This window comes from Tamandua tetradactyla, chromosome 6, assembly GCF_023851605.1.
Source record: "Tamandua tetradactyla isolate mTamTet1 chromosome 6, mTamTet1.pri, whole genome shotgun sequence".
Taxonomy (NCBI): Eukaryota; Metazoa; Chordata; class Mammalia; order Pilosa; family Myrmecophagidae; genus Tamandua; species Tamandua tetradactyla.
In genome coordinates this window covers 32097370-32118414 of record NC_135332.1, presented here as the reverse complement: position 1 = coordinate 32118414, position 21045 = coordinate 32097370, and the positions used below count along the sequence as shown (strand labels likewise).

The 21045-nt window shown below is 36.8% G+C and overlaps 1 protein-coding gene and 1 pseudogene across 6 annotated transcripts in view; both read left to right on the top strand.

Annotated features, from left to right (window-relative positions):
* Nucleotides 1-21045, top strand: part of SPAG9 (sperm associated antigen 9) — a 138073-nt gene that overhangs the window by 114552 nt on the left and 2476 nt on the right. For 5 of the 6 annotated variants that reach the window (XM_077164788.1, XM_077164790.1, XM_077164791.1 and 2 more), the window contains 14 exons: nucleotides 645-734; nucleotides 1045-1212; nucleotides 1686-1857; nucleotides 3554-3772; nucleotides 4048-4243; nucleotides 5417-5542; nucleotides 6627-6707; nucleotides 7387-7454; nucleotides 11283-11431; nucleotides 12285-12456; nucleotides 14018-14131; nucleotides 15459-15497; nucleotides 16407-16583; nucleotides 19080-19229. In XM_077164788.1, the coding sequence (XP_077020903.1) occupies nucleotides 645-734; nucleotides 1045-1212; nucleotides 1686-1857; nucleotides 3554-3772; nucleotides 4048-4243; nucleotides 5417-5542; nucleotides 6627-6707; nucleotides 7387-7454; nucleotides 11283-11431; nucleotides 12285-12456; nucleotides 14018-14131; nucleotides 15459-15497; nucleotides 16407-16583; nucleotides 19080-19229 (1921 nt within the window). The remainder of the gene's footprint in view (nucleotides 1-644; nucleotides 735-1044; nucleotides 1213-1685; nucleotides 1858-3553; nucleotides 3773-4047; nucleotides 4244-5416; nucleotides 5543-6626; nucleotides 6708-7386; nucleotides 7455-11282; nucleotides 11432-12284; nucleotides 12457-14017; nucleotides 14132-15458; nucleotides 15498-16406; nucleotides 16584-19079; nucleotides 19230-21045) is intronic. The other variant, XM_077164789.1, reaches the window with a different exon arrangement.
* Nucleotides 9725-10601, top strand: LOC143687642 (small ribosomal subunit protein eS6 pseudogene; annotated as a pseudogene).

Here is a 21045-nt window from a genome sequence, read left to right as displayed (position 1 = left end):
TCTGGTAGGAAATGAGGTAGAGAGGAGTATGCTTAGGTGTTTGGAAATCTAAATATAAACCCCAAATCTGTTTGTATTAAGCTGCTTGGCTCAGCAGAGATTTAGAGTATGGTTGATAATAGTAATTTTCAGTCTGCTTTCTAGAGCACTAGAGCTCAAATAAATGCCTCCAATTCTTCCTTCCACAGGAGATAGCTGAGTACATGAAAGAGGAGGTACCTTCCTTTGCTTTAACTCAGCAACTCTGTTAATTTAGTACTTGAAGATTTCCGTTTTTTAAAAGCAACATCTATTATTTTAAAGTATTTAAAAACCTTTGGTATGGCACATTCCAAACTGTTGACTTAAAACTCAGTTCATGTCTTCAGGAACTTGTCTAATCCTTATTCCCTTCCCCCATAAGATTCAGCCCATGCATACACCCATGCACACACGTGCCTCTCTTGGGCACTTCCATAGCATCCTGTTCATTCCTCTCTAACTGCCACTTGAAAATTCTGCTTAGAAAAATCAACTGGAATTTGACTTTAAGCAGTAAAATCTAAGAGTAGTACGTGCCTATGTTTTCATGCTTCTTAGGAAGTTTGATTTTTTTATGAGATTGCTAATGTGTTTTTTTTTCTCCCATCTCCTCACTTTAATAGGTAACCAATGGTCAAGGGGAAAATAAGATGAAAAATTTACCTGTGCCTGTCTATCTCAGACCCCTAGATGAAAAAGATACATCAATGAAGGTAAATTAATTTTGAAATTAAGGAGATATTTTCTAAACGTATTTCATTTTTCAAAATGAAAAAAGTTTAAATACTACTTCTGTTGGTGAGATTATTGTTATTTTATAGTTTTTTTGTTTGTTTGTTTTTTAATATGAACAGACACCGGGAATTGAACCTAGTCTCCAGCATTGTCTTTTGTAGTTTTACACCAGGATACTATAAATATTTAAGACCTGTATTTATAACTATTGGTTATATTAAGAAAATGTGGAAAGTTCCAAGTGCCTCTAGAGAGAAAGTAACTTTCTACTTTGTTTTACCCCCAAAGCTGTGGTGTGCTGTTGGAGTTAATTTATCTGGTGGGAAGACCAGAGATGGCGGCTCTGTTGTTGGAGCGAGTGTATTTTACAAGGATGTCACTGGTTTGGAAACAGAAGACAGTAAACAGCGAAGTGCATCTCAGAGTAGTTTAGATAAGTTAGATCAGGAACTGAAGGTAAGCATGTACGCCAACATTTTCCCTCCTTGTCTGAGGCTATTGGTTTCAATCTTTGGTCTAAAACTTACTTCTGGGTCTTCTAATTGAGATTTCTATGCCCTTGGTTTTTTGGGGTTTTTTTAATGAATTTTACTGAAATTATAGTTATGTACAATAAAGTGTACACTTAAGATGGGTACAGTTCAAAGAATTTTGATAAGTATATGTATCCATGTAACTACCACCACAATAAAGAATCAGAATGTTTCTATCACTGAACTGCTTTTACTGCTAGGTTTTAGTCTACTAGTTAATATTGAAAGGTGGTTATATTTTTACCCTTATAAATAACCTGGAAATTATTGGATATAATAGAGGCCTGTAGGGTAATAGTGCAGCTTATGAACATACATGTCCTTTTTATAAATTTACATACTATACAATCCATCTAATACATATCTTTTTAAATATTCATTTTCTTTGCTACTCAGGAACAACAGAAGGAATTTAAAAATCAAGAAGAATTATCTAGTCTAGTCTGGATCTGTACCAGCACTCATTCAGCTACAAAAGTTATCATTATTGATGCTATTCAACCAGGCAACATCCTGGATAGTTTCACTGTTTGCAATTCTCATGTACTGTGTATTGCAAGTGTACCAGGTAAGAGTGAGCCATGCGCCTCTGTGCCTGTTCCCTCTTTTACCACCTTTACCGTCCTTCTTGGCAGGAGCTAATGGGGTTGCTAGAGATAAGTTATTCACTTTGCTCTCTTGGAGTTTATGTTCTAGTTGGGGAAGACCAAACAAAACCTGGAAACAAACAACTAAACAAAATATTTTCAGATAATGAAAAATACTGTGAAGAAAATGAAACAGTGGTAATGTGAGAAGATGATTGGGAGGCAAGAGGACAAGGATTGATTAGTAGGGGAAGACCTCTTATGCTTTTAAAATTCTGGGTTAAATATTATATGGTGTTAAAAACATTAGTTTAAAAAGTAAAGAGGTTTAGGGTGGGTGTTCTAGTTTGCTAGCTGCCAGAATGCAATATACCAGAAATGGAATGGCTTTTAACAAGGGGAATTTAATAAGTTGCTGGTTTACAGTTCTAAGGCCGAGAAAATGTCCCAATTAAAACAAGTCTATAGAAATGTCCAATCAAAGGCATACAGGGAAAGATACCTTGGTTCAAGAAGGCCGATGAAGTTCAGGGTTTCTCTCTCAAGTGAGAAGGCACATGGCAAACACAGTCAGGGCTTCTCTCTCAGCTGGAAGGGCACATGGTGAACACGGCGTCATCCGCTAGCTTTCTCTCCTGGCTTCCGGTTTCATGAAGCTCCCCGGGAGGTGTTTTCCTTCTTCATCATCTCCAGAGGTCACTGGCTGGTGAACTCTGCTTCTCGTGGCTATGTCGTTCTCCTCTCTGAATCTCTCATTCTCCAAAATATTTCCTCTTTTATAGGACTCCAGTAAACCAATCAAGACCCACCCAAATGAGTGGAGACATGTTGCCCCCTAATCCAGTTTAACAATCATTCTTGACTAAATCACATCAACCAGGGAGATGATCTCATTACAGTTTCAAATATACAGTATTGAATAAGGATTATTCTACCTTTAAGAAATGGGATTTATATTAAAACATGGCTTTTCTTAGGGGGCATACTTCCTTTCAAACCGGCACAGCGGGTCACGATGGCTTAGCAGTCAGAGTTCTTGCCTGCTATCCCAGAGATCTGGGTTTGATTCCCGGTGTCTGCCCATGCAAATAAAAGGTTTATCTTCATATTGTAAATGTTTAGTTTTTCAATGTTTTCTTTATATCTTAAGGCATTGTATACACTTAAGGTGATTATATTTTAGTAGTGATGGGTAGAAGCCCTGATTTCAAATACTAATGAAAAAAAACAACTTTATTTTTGGAGCAATTTAAGGTTTACAGAAAAATTGCACAGAAAATACACCTCCCATATACCTACTCAAATAGTAACCTGATAATTTAAAAAAAATTGAGGGGGGCTTCTTTTCAAATAAAATTATATTTCCTTGTTTTTAACTTCATCATATGGCTGCTGAGGAGCTCATGCTAAGAGCAGAAGCCTCATTTCTGACAAATTTCATGTTGTTTACTTGTACTTGGATTAATAGTAGTGGTATCTTAATTTTTTAAGGCTACTTTACCATCCTGTGACAGCGAACTTAAATAAAACTGATCACCACTACCTTGACAGTGTATACACTGGCTATTTGCCTCACCTGCACAGTCATGTTTCAAACCTATTATTACTTTTATGGAGAAAATGCTATTTATGGGAGTTTACTTACAGATTGAAAGGAAGCTTATGTTGTTTTTTCAGGAGCACGAGAAACAGATTATCCTGTGGGAGAAGAAATTTCAGAATCCAGTCAGGTAGACAAAGCATCTTTATGTGGAAGCATGACAAGCAATAGCTCAGCAGAAACAGATAGCCTGTTGGGAGGCATCACAGTGGTTGGTTGTACCACAGAAGGTGTAACAGGAGCTGCTACTTCACCTAATACTAATGGTGCTTCTCCAGTGGTAGAAAAACCACCAGGTATATCTATTCTCCGTACATGCCATCAGTATAGAATGTGTGACTCCCCCCTCTCTTGTTATTGGCTTATTTTAGATCTTAAAGTAACAAGGATAAAGGAACTTAAAGAAGATACTGTAAAGAATGTTAAATGAAATCATAAATTCTCAGTTTCATGGTAACCATGTAGAGGAATGGAATTTTATAACAAGAGTGGGGGAGGGGGGCTGAAACTGTTGGAGGAAAGAAGCCCAAGCTTGGAGTAATTAGCATGTTTTATTTTATTTATTTTGTAGAAATGGAAGCAGAAAATAATGAGGTGGATGAAAATGTTCCAACAGCAGAAGAAGCAACTGAAGCCACAGAAGGCAATGCAGGGTCAACTGAAGATACTGTGGATATCTCCCAAACTGGAGTATACACAGAGCATGTATTTACAGATCCTCTGGGAGTTCAGATCCCAGAAGACCTGTCCCCAGTATATCAATCAAGGTATACAAATGGATTAACAACTTAGGAAACTGGGTAAAATGCGCACATTAAAGAAACCAAAATAATCTCAAACAGCCCCCAAATTCCCACTAATTGGCATTGTTGTGGCAGAATTATGTTATTGCCTATTCCTGCTATGTCTGCTTCTTCCCCTTAGTTCTCTGTGGACATCCTCCCTTGCCCTACCCCCAGCGCCCACCTGTTATTCTCTGCTCCTTCCAACATTTAAAACAAGCAAACAAACAAATCTTGTTTCTAAAGTAAAGTAAATTAGACAAAATCTTCCTGGTCATTTTCTCCCCAGTATGATTTTTTGGGAATGAGAATCACTGTCTTTCATTCTTTTAATAACTCTTTGCCATTTTTATCGCTATTCCTATTCTCACTCTACTCTTATTCTCTGTTTACCAGTGAAATTGGTCATTAAGTTTGCAATGCAGGCTTTAATGACGTTTACCCTTTTGAATTTTGGTTTCATGCATTTTATAGAAAACTAATTGTTTAAGGTTCTTCCTTTAAAGATCAGGTAAATGTAGGCCATTTAATAATTTTTTTTTCCTGTCAACCCTAAGCCTTATAGAAAGGTGATGAAGGGTTATCTATATTGGATGCTTTTTGTAGTTTAATATTCTTCTTAGTTTATAGAACAGTGAAATGTCTGTTAACATTTAATTACTAATTTAATAATATTTGGTGGCCCCGTTACATCTTTTTATCAGGTGTTCTCTGTCAGTTAAAAAGAAAGAGGGTTTTAGGGTAGAACAAAAGCGTGTTTCAATATTATGTTAATAAACTTATTTTATAAAAATCTTTGTACATCTTTGTGTGTGTGTGTTGTTTTAAAGCAAGCCACTCCTCCCTCCCCCAAAAAAACTATCATAAAATTCAAACATAACTGTAAGGGTAAGTCTTAATTATAGTCTGAATATTAACCACTATATTTCATTACCGTATATTCCTCTTATATTTGCACCATGGGCCTCCTAGTGTGTTAATGTTATTTCTAAGATAAAATTGTTGAAATAATAATGTGAGTGTTTAACTTTGGCTTTTCTGTTATTAATTTTAATGTTTGATTTTTTAAACTAGAAATTAAAATGTAGCAATATTCAGTCCCTCAAAAATGTGAGTAAACATACTTAGATTTTCTTCTTTTTACTCTATCTTCACCAGTAGTGACTCAGATGCTTATAAAGAGCAAATATCAGTATTGCCAAATGAACAGGATCTGGTGAGAGAGGAAGCCCAGAAAATGAGCAGTCTTTTACCTACCATGTGGCTTGGAGCTCAGAATGGCTGGTAAGTGCCAATACTGCTCTTTAATCTTTTACCCTTGTTTTTAGATCAGAAGATAAATAAGTAAAATGTGAGGCACAGAAACAAATAATACATATTAATGCAAAGAAATTGTATGTACACGCACATTTTGAGTTTATATTACATCTGACTTACAAACTGGACATGTTGGTTCTGAATGATGAACCATGTTTCTTTGTCACAGAATGTTCCCTTTACATAATATTCTTGGGAGAAGAGGTGAAATAAAACTTTTAAATCTGGCTGATTTGGAAATAGAAGATTCTTTACATTACAGAGAAAGAACTGTTGATGCAAAGTACATTCATCTAGGCTAGAGTATGGGCAGGAAATACCAGAAATTCAACTGATAATTGACTGCAGAAAGACCTAGTCCCAAGGTAACTTTTAGTAGAGTTAGTAGGAAAACTAGCACAAATCACAGCCTGAAACGTCAGGGGGGTGATAAGTACCATTATATTGGCTTGTTCACTTTGTAGTATTGTGGGAAGTCTTAAAAAATTGTGCTTTTCTACCAGTTAACTAAGGTCTCTCATGCTTCTTTTCCATAGATGTCTAATGCTATTCATTGAGGAGATGGCAAACATTTTCTATAAAGGGCCACATGATAAATATGCTCAGCTTTGCAGGCCATATATTCTCTATTGTAGTTATTCTGCCATTGTGGTGCAAAAGCACCATTGAAAATACGTAAATAAATTAGCATGGCTAATTTGTTTATGGACACTGAAATTTGGATATAAATCTCACATGTTATAAGATTCTCTTCTTTTAATTTTTTTCCCCAATCATTTAAAAATATGAAACCATTCTTAGCTTCCAGAAACAGACTGGATTCAGCCTATGGGCCATAAGTAGCCACTCTCTGATCTAAACCAGGAGTTTTGATGATCTCATCAAAAACAGTAATAAGCAGGTCCTTAGCCAAGGACCCTGAAATGTTGGGCTACCTTGGAACTGATTGACCATATTCTTTCTTCCTAAATGAACTCTGTGGTCATTAATTGATACATGTAATGACTTGGCATTCTCTGTGCCTTATCAGTCTTGTCTTTTGTTCTTGCAGTTTGTATGTCCATTCATCTGTAGCCCAGTGGAGGAAATGTCTCCATTCCATTAAACTTAAAGATTCGATTCTCAGTATTGTGTAAGTATTATTTAGAAATTCTTCCTTTTAAAAATGTGTATTTTGTTGTAGATTTTAAGACTGTTAAAGTAAATATGTTTGTCATGACTAGATCAGTGTTAACTTTTTTTGTTTTAACTCTTTCTGAAGTGCTAGAAAAGAGAGAAATTGAATGAGAATAAAACTGTAAAAAGGAAGTAAAATAGAAAACTTTAATTAGGAAAGAAAATTGCCAGACTGATTCCTCCCCATAGTGTGAGAATTCTTTTGGGGAGAGAACCAATACCTATTAATTTATATTTCTTTTTAAATATTCTTTATACTTTGTCAGTATGCTGATTTACTAATCCTTTTCTAAATGTTACTATATAAAATCAGTTTGTCTCTAAGACCACAGAGCTAACTGTATTAGTTCTACTCAAAGTATGTGTTTCTTGGTTTGTGTACTTTATGTCAGCAGTTGTGATGAAAGGAGGTGCTTAGGTCAGAAAATAAAATAACTGAGTCGTACACTGTTTATTTCTCAGCTGACAGTTTTTCATAGCAATACCGTCTTAATGAAGTAAGGTGTTTTCTAGTAAAAGCACCTCATTTTGTCATGGATTGGCACTTTGAGAGGCTCTAGACTAGTTCAGTAGCATATGGTCCTGTCTGTATTCCTGAATATAGAGAATTTTGATATCCCTTTTCCTTTTTACAGACATGTAAAAGGAATTGTTTTAGTAGCCCTGGCTGATGGCACCCTTGCAATCTTTCACAGAGGAATTGGTGAGTGTCTTGAATATATAACATGCCCTCGTTTGTTGCTTGCTGTTCACAAGGGCCTTTTCAAGCAGAATGACTAATTATGTTTTAAAGAAATAATTCTTAATAGGAGAAAGAATAAAAGTTTAAATTGAATATTAATTATATGTGACATCTGTAAATATATACATGCTTGCCTGGAGGCATACATTAACAGTCCACCTCAGTGAAAATATTTTTACCAAAATGAGCAAAATAGTTTAGCATTTCATGGTACTCATATAATATGATATGGGAACTTTTTTTTTTAATTCATATATTCATTTAAGTAAAAGAAATGTGATGAGGATAGTATTCTTTTGTTCTCTGTTTTGAAAACATTGTTTCCACTCCCATTTGGAAAATTTTCTTAAAGAAATTTTAACTGGATAAGATTTAATCATCTTCATGTCATCTTATTTATATTTTTCCTCTTTAAAGCCAGTATGTTTGGTGAGGCAAAATAAGCCAGAAACAAAAGAGCAAATATTTTGTGGTCTCATTTAGAAAATACTTGTAAGAAAACAGGGGCCTAGATTGTAAGCTCTTATAGCAGTCACATTTAGTCCAGAGTGGTAATTGCTATTTCTGGATTATGAGAGGCTGTTTTATATAGGTATAACCTAGCATTTAGAGATAGGAATGAAACTGATCAGGTTGAAATTAAGGTAATTCAGAATACAGGAGTAAGGAAGACATTGTCTATATTTTAGAACCTTATCTACTTGAAGACCAAAGGAAGAAAGGTTTATTTTGTCCAGAACCTAAATTTTCTATAGCACATAATCTAACTCAACCTGTCTGGATAGATTATTTCAATAATCCAAGCATAGGGAGCCCAGAATAAGAATGAGGGGCTTTAATTCTGTATAGCTTAATATAATGCCTGGATACATGCTGGAGTATATTAAGCAGATAATCAAAAAGTATTGGCAAAGTCCCTTGAGGGATGGGAGAGAAAATATGGAACTATGAAACTTTACCACTTGGGAAACCCCTGGTACTGTGTCAAACACACCCAAATCAATAGGCCAAGCCATTGGTCTTGAAGCTTGCTCTTGTGAAGCTTATATACGTAGCGGAGAAGCTTAGCCTACCTATGGGTATGCCTGAGAGTTACTTCCAGAGGACCTCTTTTGTTGCTCAGGTGTAGCCTCTCTCTCTCTAAACCCAACTCTGCAAGTAAAATTATTGCCCGCCCTCCTGTGTGGGACATGACATCCAGGGGTGAAAGCCTCCCTAGCAGTGTGGGAGATGACTCCCAGGGATGAGCCTGGCCCTGACACTGTGGGAGCAACAATGCCATCCTGACCAAAAGGGTGAAAAGAAGTGTAACAAATAAGGTATCAGTGGCTGAGAGAGTTCAAATAGAGTTGAGAGGCTATTCTGGAGGTCACTTTTACACGAGCTTCTGTTAGTCATTGCTATTTATCATAACTTGCCAAACCCCAACCAAAACCATTCCAGCCAATCCTAAAGAGCCCCTCGGGCATTGTAAGATTCTACGAAGATTTCATGTAGTAGGATGAAGTTCCAGAAACTTACAACCTCCAGAATGGATCTCTGGACCAGATAAGTCCTAAAACCTAAAGGGGCCAGCCTCTCCAGAGCATCAACTAGTTGCATCCCCCATCCCATATTATCGACAGCCCCTTCCACATGAAAAAGTTAGAATGAGCATAGCCCAAATACCCCTGAAGAGTGGGAGAAAGATCAAAAGTAATGCTGGAGTTATACAGAGAAGGCAGGATTTAACAGATGAGTATGATTGCTAATCATTATATTGATATTTCTTTTTTCTCTAGTATCTTAGAGCAGCTAAAAGTAAAAACCTAAAATTGTAGAATTGTAGCCCATACCAAACTCTGAAATCTGTTGTAAAACTGATTGTTGCAGTGTGCTTTGAAGTTTATTGCTTTTTGTATGCATGTTATTTTTCACAAAAAAGAAAAAAAAGTAGCTTGTGGTTATAAACCAAAACAAAAACAGTATGTCTACCATCTATAGACAAACACCAGAAAACCTGCCTTGAATAAATTAAATTAAGAGAATCGAGCGTGGTTCACATTGTAACTCTTTGGTATATATGTGCCAACGAAAAATAATATTTCATTTCCTATATAACTAGATTGATAAATCAGGGAAATATTATGAAAATATGGATACACTGAATTTGGAAAATATAGATGCACCAGTCTAGAACAGGGCTGGTGATAATCTTGTACTCTGCAAGATCAACAACATATTAAATGAACGTTACAAAAATAGAGTTAGGCTCTTTTTCGTGGCGCCTCGGAGGCGGTCGGCTGCCTCGTCATGAAGTTGAACATCTCCTTCCCGGCCACTGGCTGCCAGAAGCTCATTGAAGTGGACGATGAACGCAAACTACGTACCTTTTATGAGAAGCGAATGGCAACAGAAGTTGCTGCTGATGCTCTGGGCGAAGAGTGGAAGGGTTATGTTGTCCGAATCAGTGGTGGAAACGACAAACAAGGTTTCCCCATGAAGCAGGGTGTCTTGACCCATGGTCGTGTGTGCCTTTTACTGAGTAAGGGGCATTCCTGTTACAGACCAAGAAGAACTGGAGAAAGAAAGCGCAAATCTGTTAGGGGTTGCATTGTGGATGCCAATCTGAGTGTTCTCAACTTGGTTATTGTAAAAAAAGGAGAGAAGGAAATTCCTGGACTGACTGATACTACTGTGCCTCGTCGTCTCGGGCCCAAAAGAGCCAGCAGAATCCGCAAACTTTTCAATCTCTCTAAAGAAGATGATGTCCGCCAGTGTGTTGTGAGAAAGCCCCTGAACAAAGAAGGTAAGAAACCCAGAACCAAAGCACCCAAGATTCAGCGTCTTGTTACTCCACGGGTCCTGCAACATAAACGTCGACGTATTGCCCTGAAGAAACAGCGCACTAAGAAAAATAAGGAAGAGGCTGCAGAATATGCTAAACTTTTGGCCAAGAGGATGAAGGAGGCCAAAGAAAAACACCAGGAACAGATTGCCAAGAGACGGAGGCTGTCCTCTCTAAGAGCTTCTACCTCTAAGTCTGAGTCCAGTCAAAAATAAGATTGAGAGTAGAGTTACAAATAAATAAGACCAGAGATTAAAAAAAAAAAAAATAGAGTTAGAATGAAGGTTTATAAACCATGTTATTTATTCTTGGTGTTTCCACGTGGGCAAAACTGTAGATCAGTGAGTGATTACAAAAAGAGAGGAGGATGTTAGCTAGAAGGTATGGGGAATATTTTTCAGACAGTTGCAGCTCTCTGAAAATGGAACAGCTGCTTTGTGAAGCAGTGTATTTTCTTTCACTGAAATTGTTCAGACGAAGCTTACAAAGCAAAAGAAGTGTAAAGTCGTTGGTTCTCATTCAGATTTCTTTCATCACTAAAAATAGAGTGCACACAGTATCCTAAATTGTTAGCAGTAAGTTGCCCTTGATTTCTACCCAAAAATTAGAATCCATGTGAGTGAGAGTATATTATCCCAAAAATAACCTTAAATCCATTCTAATTATAAAAATATTACCATTAACAGATGACATGTAATTCATTTATCACATTGCTGCTGTTGAGAGTATGCTTTAAAGGAGATCCAGGTATGGTGTGGCAGTTTGGATCAGATGACCTTAGAGGTCTCTTCTAACTTTATAATTTATGGAATAAGAGAATCCAGTCTCTGCAAATCAAAGATACACTTACTACATGGTATTTTGGGGTACTTTATCAATAAATTTAATTATACACCTAAATAGAATGTTTCTTGTGAGTAAAAAGGTTGTATACACCAACTAATCTATTTCTTATTTTAAAGACGGGCAGTGGGATTTGTCAAATTATCACCTCTTAGACCTTGGGCGGCCTCACCATTCCATCCGATGCATGACTGTGGTACATGACAAAGTCTGGTGTGGCTATAGGAACAAAATCTATGTGGTTCAACCAAAGGCCATGAAAATAGAGGCAAGTTAACCTGTGTTTTCTCTGCTTAATGAATTTCAGTTTCTTTGGAAATTGTTTTTTATATATGTAGATTTTAGAGCACTTCAGTGATATGTTTGGGTTGGCATCTTAGCTTTCTGTGTTACATCACCTCTCTTACCACTTTTGTCTTGAGGATGGGACATAGTGTTTTTTTTAAAGGAAGGAGTATGCACATATGAATGTTTAAATGTGTATTTGTGTGTGTATCCATAGATACATACATACATGCATTTGAATATATAGTTCTTGATATCTTTATATATGGATTGGTTGGGAGGAGGATTCCCAAGTCTCCCATCACCTTGTATCCTGGCAAATCCATATATATGTCACAGACTGAGAGAGAACATTGCTCTAGGAATGTGTTGTATGAACAAAAATCCCTTAGCATTGGTTTCTTAAAGCAATTTTTTTGCTGTATGAGTTTATTCTAATTGTTAAAAGAAAACATTACAGCAGGAAGTTTTTAAGGTGAAAGTTCTTCTCCTGCTTCAAATCCTATTCCTTCAAGATATCCCATAGTTAGCCATTTGGTGTATATTTTTCAGACATATTCCTTACATGCATGTAATGTAGGTGACTTTTCACTTAATTGTAAGTGGAATCTCATTTCATGTATTGTTCTGAAGCAATACTAAATCCTGAGCTCAAATTCAATCCTTCTAACTGTTGAATGCTATTTCATAGTATTGCTTTCATAGTATTAGTACCTTTTTTAATGTACTTTTCATCACTGGTATGTGGTCTGCTAAATTATTTTGCAAATTAGCAGTTTTTAAACATGAACTCCTACATAACAAAAGTAACTTTGTGATTGAACAATCTTTCCTAGAAATCATTTGATGCACACCCCAGGAAGGAAAGTCAAGTGCGACAGCTTGCATGGGTAGGTGATGGTGTGTGGGTCTCCATTCGTTTGGATTCCACACTCCGTCTCTATCATGCACACACTTATCAACATCTACAGGATGTGGACATTGAGCCTTATGTAAGCAAAATGTTAGGTAAGCTCTCAAACTGTTTTGGCTTTGACAACAAGAGGAGGGGGTATTTTATTTTTAAAAAATTTGAAGTGCTGGGTGGAATCAGTGAATAAGTTGTCTACGGAAGAGTGAACTCCAATCGCTGAAAGTGTTGAGGCAGATGATCCATTTACCCTGTGGTTCTTGACAGAAACGTAGAATCATTTTAGACCCCTTTTCTCTAATTCTCCACATCCAGTTCATCACCAGGAACTATCAAGTCTACCTTCAAAAATATCTTACATCAAATATTTCTTTATCTACTTCCATCCTGCTAGGCCAGGCCACCATCTTTTTCTCCCTGAATAACTATGAGAGGCTCATAACTGGTCTCCCTTTTTCACCCCAGTCTGTTCTCTGCATAGTACCAGGGTGCAGATATCACCATGACACTCTTCCACTATTGCCGTAGGTGAGGTTTATATGTTATCCCTTGACCAGGTCAGAGCCTACATAACTCATCTAGGAGAGGCCTTCCCCAATTTCCCAGATTTTCTTCATAGATTTATTATAACTGTGATTTCATAGGCATTATGTGCTTTTTATTTAATGTCTCTCTCCCCACAGACCATAAATCCCACTAAGAGCAGGAATCATCTCTGTCTTGTTCCCTGCTGTATCCTTAGCACTTAATTCAAAATTATAGGGTGGCTCAATATGCAGAGTTCTCACCTGCCATGCTGGAGATCCGGGTTTGATTCCCAGTGCCTGCCCATGTAAAAAAATATATATATATGTGTGTGTATGACTATGAGGGATGTCATAAATAATTCCTTTAATGGATCAGTGGTTTTGGGGGGGATCATTGCCCTCAGAGAACCTAATGATAGCTATGTATCTTCTCCCTAGAATCAGGCTAATTTCAGGGGTACATTTTGACCTTAGATTAAACTGAATCCTAACACTGTGAGCCTGTGATAATGCCCTCAGTTCAGGTCAGTAGAACTTGAATGATTAATGTTGTTTGTATTAAATGTATTTTGTTTAATCATTTTTCTTCTCAACTCCCAGAAATTAAGATCAGTTTTAAAAATTCCTTTGAAATGCACATCTATTCTCACTAAAATAGATGCGTATAGTATTCTGAAATTTCTAAAACTGCTTTAGAACCTAAATATATAAACAAGGAAAGAGTATAGTTTTGTTAGCAAAGATTTCTAACTGTGCAAAGAAATATAATGTAAACCAGAACTCTTTATTTCCTAATCTAACAAAGTCTGTTTTTTTGTGCGACTTTTGTTTTGTTTTCCAGCTTCCTAATTAAATCCTGTGCAATATTTCCCGATCAGCAATACCCTTCTCCTGACTGATAATGTAATATCAACCACTTTTAGGATTTTCTTTTTCCTTTAACCTTGAATTGTCAGATAGGTGATAAAGCCAAATAAAAGCTTACTTTGATGTGCACCTTCAGGAAATATCCAAGTAGCTCTGGTCGTATTTCCTCTCTGTATTATCTAGCTACCTTGAGGGACGTGGGATCTAAAATATCATCTGGTCTAATTTCTCAATAAAATGTTTCTTTCCCCTGCCCTCTCTATAGGTACTGGAAAACTGGGCTTCTCTTTTGTGAGGATCACAGCTCTGATGGTGTCTTGCAATCGTTTGTGGGTGGGGACAGGAAACGGTGTCATTATCTCCATCCCTTTGACAGAAAGTAAGTATATTTTTATTTAACTGAGACAGTGCAAATAGGACAGCTGTAGGGATTGTCCTGTCCAGAATTCAGGTAGAAGGAATAGTTTAGTATTGGGAAATCTGAGGTAACTCCAAAGATCAAGCTGATGGCAAAAATCTAGCTATTGTTCCCTCACTCTTCCTATGAAACTTAGAAACTTTAAGGAGAATAACATTTTCTGTGTGTCAGGATCAATTCGTAATTAAGATTTTTTCATTGTGAGTGGAGCCTTTTTTCTCAGTTTGGGAGTCATGATCCTATTTCATCCAGCCTGAAATAAAAATGACCGAAGTCCAGTTTTCTTTCAGTATTATTACACCATTATCTGAAGACTACCTAACATTCATCCTAGTTTTTCATATCTCCCTGGCAGACTGTTTAGGGCATTCCATTTGGCTTATTTGAGATTTTGAAAAAAATTATGAAAGAAGTTTCTTGAGGTCAGCAGGCCCTTCCATATGCAGAAGACAAGCCCTCTGTGCTCTATTTGAAAAGAATGTGATTTATTATTTTTGCGAACAAAATGTACTTTGTATGTTTATCACATTATGTTGCATTACATTGATCATCCATTAAATAAGTGTTTTGTGTTGCAAAATTCATGGGCATGGAATGGTTTGAAAATAAGTGCTGTAAGTCCATAAAATAAGTTAACAAATACACACCTCAAAATCACCCCACCTAAGGGCGGTGCCACAGTGGCTCAGTGGCAAGAATTCTCGCCTGCCGAGCCAGAGACCTGGGTTCGATTCCCAGAGCCTGCCCATGTTTAAAAAAAAAAAAAAAAAAAAATCACCCCACCATTTTCAGGGAAAAAGGAGGGAGAAGGACTGGAAGAGGTATATCAGAAGGGAACCTTTAAAGAACCCAAGTTCTTAATACCAACTGTCTTTTCTACAATTACTTGTAAGTCTTCCTGGAATTGTTAGCAATTCTTCATAGAAACTTCCATTTTAGCTTAGTTAACTGTAAAGGGTTTCTTTAAAAAAAAAAAAGAAAGGAGAAATATTAGCATTTAGGAATGTCCCGCATTAGGTCCTTAGTGTTTGGATTCAGTCACTAAAATACCTTTATAATCAAGAAGACCAAAATCATGGTAAATCTAATTGTCCCTTTTGAGCAGAGATAGACGCTTTGGTAAGCACTTGTGTTACTTGGTTTTATGCCAAGTTGGATTTTGTTAGTTTAGTTATGAGTTTGAGCTCCAAGTTACCGGATAGAAGATGCTGAGAGTGGTGGCTCATAGTAATTCTTCTCCTCCCTGTCATGCACCTCTCCATGTCCCTTTCCTCCTTTCTCACTTTAGCCGTAATCCTCCACCAGGGACGTTTACTGGGGCTGAGGGGTAAGTGCAGATCCTGAACCAAACTCTTCTTCCTGGCTTCTGATAGCCACTGTGAGGCTGTTCCCACTTCTCTAGAATACCCTCTTGAATGTTCCTAAATGTCATCCACTTGCAGTCACTGCATTGCAGCAGGGATTTCTTTTTTTTTTTTAATGTTTGTTACATGGTCACCAAACTGCTCAGCAGCTTAGTCTATCATCTTTTGTTGCAGCTGAACTTTCCTTCAGACTTTGTTTTCTTTCCAATAAAAACATGAAACATTTCTTAAAACTGTCATTAATCTACATTGTTTACTCTTGTCCTGATCATGTTCCTTTCATTTACTTAATAGCCCATGGAATAGGGATGTTTTGTGAGTCTGGTCTTTTCTAAAATAATCAGAAAGCAATCAGTCTAATTAAATAAAACCTACTGTATTGTAGTGGCTGGATTCTTTTAAGCACAGCTTTTTTCCACTCCACTCAAGAGAAATATTCTTACTAGAGGAGGAAAAAAGTAGAAGATAATCTATAAAAAAAAGTTTATTTAAAAATATACCCATCTACTTTAGACTGTATAATTGCTTAAGTTTTCTGAAATAGGGATTACAAAACAAAAGAGACATACTTAAGATTCAAATCTGTTTCTCTTGTTAACTAAAATGATTTTTTTTTTTTTGTATTTAATAGATGTGCTTAGTTATTGCTAGACTGGCAAAAAACCCTACTCCATATATTGAGGTATTAAAAATAACTAGCATGCTATATCTCTTTTTTTTCCAGCTTGACTTGAATTGGCATTGCTGTCCTTGTTTTATTTATCTCAGCTGGCTGTAGCTTTTAGATAATATCATAAGGATTAACCAGTAACCTCTTGCATCATTACTGCTTTCTAGGGGAAAATATTTTGAACTTACTTCTTCTGTTACAGCAAATAAAACCTCAGGAGCACCAGGAAATCGTCCTGGAAGTGTAATCCGCGTGTATGGTGATGAAAACAGTGATAAAGTAACTCCAGGCACATTTATACCGTATTGTTCAATGGCACATGCACAACTCTGCTTCCATGGGCACCGGGATGCTGTGAAGTTCTTTGTGGCAGTCCCAGGTAAGTTAGATTGTTCTGTTGAGAAGTTCCATGTAATTAGCTCTCCCATCCTCCATTGGTTCCACTACATAGTTTACCTAGTCTATGCTAAGTAATGGATTAGCGACGTTTCTACTATAATATATAAAGGAAGTTCTATACTGGAGGTATGAATAAACTGTCGTAAGGATTCTGGAATGAAATTACTTTGGAATCTTCCCCCACTTTCCCACCACAGAATAAATGACTTGATTTTTATTAAAAGGCTTGCTTACTTTGAAAAGCAATGGTATCATTTCGTCACAGCAGAATGCCAAAATTGGTCTTGGCCTAGTGGAGGAAATCAGAAGTCCATATCATCAAGGTCACTTACAGGAAGAGATGGAGAATGTGTTTTGGTACCTTTAGCAGTGTTAAAAGAATAGTAGGCTAAGAGCCTGGGGTCTGGGCCCTCTGCCTCTTTGCCATTCACTTCCTTGTTGTCTTGAACAAGTCCCTTAGCCTCTGAGACTCTTTTCCTCCCTTTCTAGCTGGACCTAATAATAACTGCTCTTGGTACCTCGTTTGTTGTAAAAAAATTAGTGAAAGTGCTTTGGGAACTATAAAGAACCATCTGAATGAAAGGTGGTAGTAATGATGTCTATTGAGAATATTAAAATGATGTTACTGACCATGTGTAAACAGGACCCATGTTTTGAATTATTTTCTTTGTAAAAGGCAAGCTTAGGAGTTAGACAAATTTCAGATCTGTGTGATTTTGAACATGATATTGTCTCCCAAAGGTGTTCCAAAGTTTAAATGATTAACTGTACATAGTTCAGGGGCTAGCACAAAGTATTGTAACTGATTATTCAGTATTCTTAAAGTGGGAATGAGCACCCTGAAACATACATCTTGTATATCTGCATAGTTATTTCCGTAGGATAAATGCCTAGAGGGAGAATTATGGCAAACAGTATTTTCTTTCTTTTGTTTTTTAAATAAATGAAATGTTGCAGCATTCCCTTAATTATCCTTCCTTAATCCTATTCCCTTCCCTTTTTCTTCTCCAACAGCAGGCTACTATCCTGAAGTTTATATATGTCCCCCCGCCATATTTTTGAATTTTTATTGCTTTTGAATACAATGCTGCAAAATGTATAGTATTTTTTGTCTTTGAAACTTAAGTATTATGTTGCATATGTGTTCTTCTGCAGCGTCTCATTTTTTTGAGATTTACTAATGTTTATACATAAAAATCTAGTTGACTTATTTATCATTAGTATTCTAATGTTCGAATAAATGTGCTACATTTTATTCATTCTCCTATTAATGGACCTCTAGGGTTTTTTTTTCATTTTTCTTTTGACTATCAAAAACAGTAGTGCAGTGGACTTTCTCACATATATTGCAAGACATTTCTATTGGGGATAAATCTAGACGTGAAATTGGCAACAGTGGTTTTCTGTTGTGAGGCCAGTTGGCCATAAGGATTAAACCATTTAGGTTGGCTTTATTATCATATCATTATGTTCTCCCTTCTGTGACAGCACTAATTAATCTACTAATAGAAGATAATCTGTACAGGCTCGATTTCTTCCAGAGTGTATTGAATAATGCACAAGTGAAGCACTGTGGTGATAAATCAAATTATCCTTTTCACTTTCAATATCAATTAATTTTTTAAAATGTTTTACATCATGGGCAGGCCACTGTGGCTCAGCAGGCAGAGTTCTCGCCTGCCAGCTGGAGACCCAGGTTTGATTCCTCGTGTCTGCCCACGCAAAAAAAGAGGAAAAATTGTTTTGCATCATATGAATGTATCCTACTGTCTCCTGGAGGCACTGTCTATGTCATTTGACCAAACAGCAGCAGATTTTGGCAAGACAAATATATATACTTCACAGTCAAAGCTTTGGAATAAGAATGCTTTAGAGATTATAAAGGTTTTTCTCTTTCTACTATTTCATTCTCAAGGATTCTACCTGAGAATTAATTTTGGAAACAAATGGCACATTTGTCAGTAATTTTATTTGCATAATCTTAATTAAAAATAAGATGTGCTTTTCTTAAATACGAGAGGAATATCATTGATTTGAGATAAATCTAAATATTAATTATGAATATCCAAAGTCATAAAGCTTAAAGTTAAAGACTTTGCATAGTCTCTTAGACAATTATGCACATACCCTTTGCAGAAAGAGACCTTTCCATTATCTCTCAGACCAAGTGATATAGAATGTAATAGTGTGAAGTAGGCTACTAAGACCAGCTTCACCATACACATACCTCACATTGGATTTGGAACCTGTTCCCGCTTTGGTAAAAAATTTCTTTACCTAGATTTTCAAATAGGACCTTCATATAGATGTTTTCTGACCATTCAGAGGCTTCTAGCATCCCCAGTACTCCAGTTGTACTTTAAAATGTACTTATCTTTTTTGTTCAACTCTCTGAAAATATTCTGAAAACTGAAGATAGTCTCCCCCATCTCCATGTGTGATCTGTAACATTCACTTCTGTTCTTATATGAAACAGGTCAAGTCATCAGCCCACAAAGTAGCAGTAGTGGCACAGATCTAACAGGTGACAAAGCAGGGCCATCTATACAGGAACCTGGTAGCCAGACACCCTTGAAGTCTATGCTTGTCATCAGTGGAGGAGAGGGCTACATTGACTTCCGGATGGGTAAGCCATTGGTCCTGGGACCTCAGTTTTTACTGTCTTCTGGTGCTTAGATTTTCACCCATGGTAAACAAGAAACCACTCTGATGAGTGATTTCTAAGAGGACCTGTTTGAATTTTTTTCTTGGGAAAAGGCTTTGTATTTCTTTTTTTCCCAAAGTATGTTTGTTTGAAGGCACATTAGAGGATAGCAGCATGTGGCCATATGTTGAGGTGTATGTGAAAAACATAAAGCTTAGAGGTAGAAGGCCTGAACTGAAGCTAGTGATTCAACCTTCCAGAGATTCAGTACTTCCAGCTACAAAATGGAAAAAATAAAAATAGGCCACATAGTGGTTGCTTGTATCAAAACTAATTTCATTTGTTCATTTCTCACCTTAAAACGTTGATTGAGCTTCTACTATGTGCCTGGTAGCATTAAGACTGAAATACAGAGACAAAGCAAAGCCTCCCTTCCATAGTTTGTACAGCAGCGCAGAGATAAAGACATGTTAATAGATTAGAATTCTATAGATGCTCTAGTGGGAGGAGTCAGTTCTTCCCAGGGAGTGGGGAAGAGAGAAGGAAGTCAAGAAATGATGCTTGGGGTGACTCAGTACTGAACAGTTTAAGTCTAAAGGATTGCTAGGTAGGGGTAGGAAACTCTTAAATGAAGAAAAACTATTTTAAAATAACGAGCCTGGGTACAGAAATTATGAATTTGACTAAAGGTAACTGTAGAGAGGGAGAGAGAGACTAGATTATGGAAGTCCTTCATATCCCACATTGGGGGGTCTTAACCTCTAGGCAAAGGAGAACTGTTGAAGGACTTTAAGTAAAGGAACAATGTGGTTAGACTTATGTGGAAGATGAATTGGAAGTATAAGACTATAGATGGGTTAGGAGAAAAAAATAAGTACCTGAGTAAGACGGACAGTGCAAATAGATAAGAAACAGTTGGTAACTAGCAAGGTGTGGGGAAAGAGGGAGTAATCTAGGATGACTCAAGTTCTGAATGACCATTCATCTAGAGGTAGGGACTACCAGAACAGAAAAAAATAGATCTGGAGGGAAGGAAAGAGGAGTTCTATATATTGTATATGTTGACTTTGATGAGTATGGGGATAATCTAGGTGAAATATACCCACTGGGCTTTGGGGTATAAGGGTTTTATATCTCAGGAGAGAGGAATTCGGGAGCTGTCCATGTGCAGTAGTAGTAAAAACCACGAGCTTTTAAGAGGTCACTCAAGGAGGGCATGTAGCTGCTAAAGGAAGAGTTTCTAGAACCATGAATTAATACTCAATTTAAAGGATCATCAGAGCTTATGAAGGGATATGGGAAGGAGTGGTCAGAGAGGTATGAAGAAAACAGAAAGAACTGATGCATATGAAAATGTAGTGCTTGGCAAACTGTAAAGCGCTGTGCAGATATAAATTTATTTGCTATAAAGGAATCCTTTGAACTGGCCTCAGATCTCAGGGTTTCAAAAAGATCCTAAACAGATGGCATTAAATGGTTTTAGAGAATATAATAATGTAGATTGGTGACAAATACTTGTTTTAGGTATGAATTCTGTAAGAATAGAGTATAAAATTTAGGACCCCATAAATGAAAACGTGCCACATGAGTATCTGCTACTAAGGGTCTTACTGGTGCACTTTTAACAGAATGGGGCAGGTATTAATATTAAGGTTAGACATTTATTCTGGTGAGGTCTGCAGGAATGGAGTCATTTCAAAGTATTTGAAATAATTGACTATTGGTGCAAAATTCCTTTATAGAAAGGAATTCTAGGGATTCCACTTGGCAGGGGTGACTCTTGGAGCTTTGTCTTAGA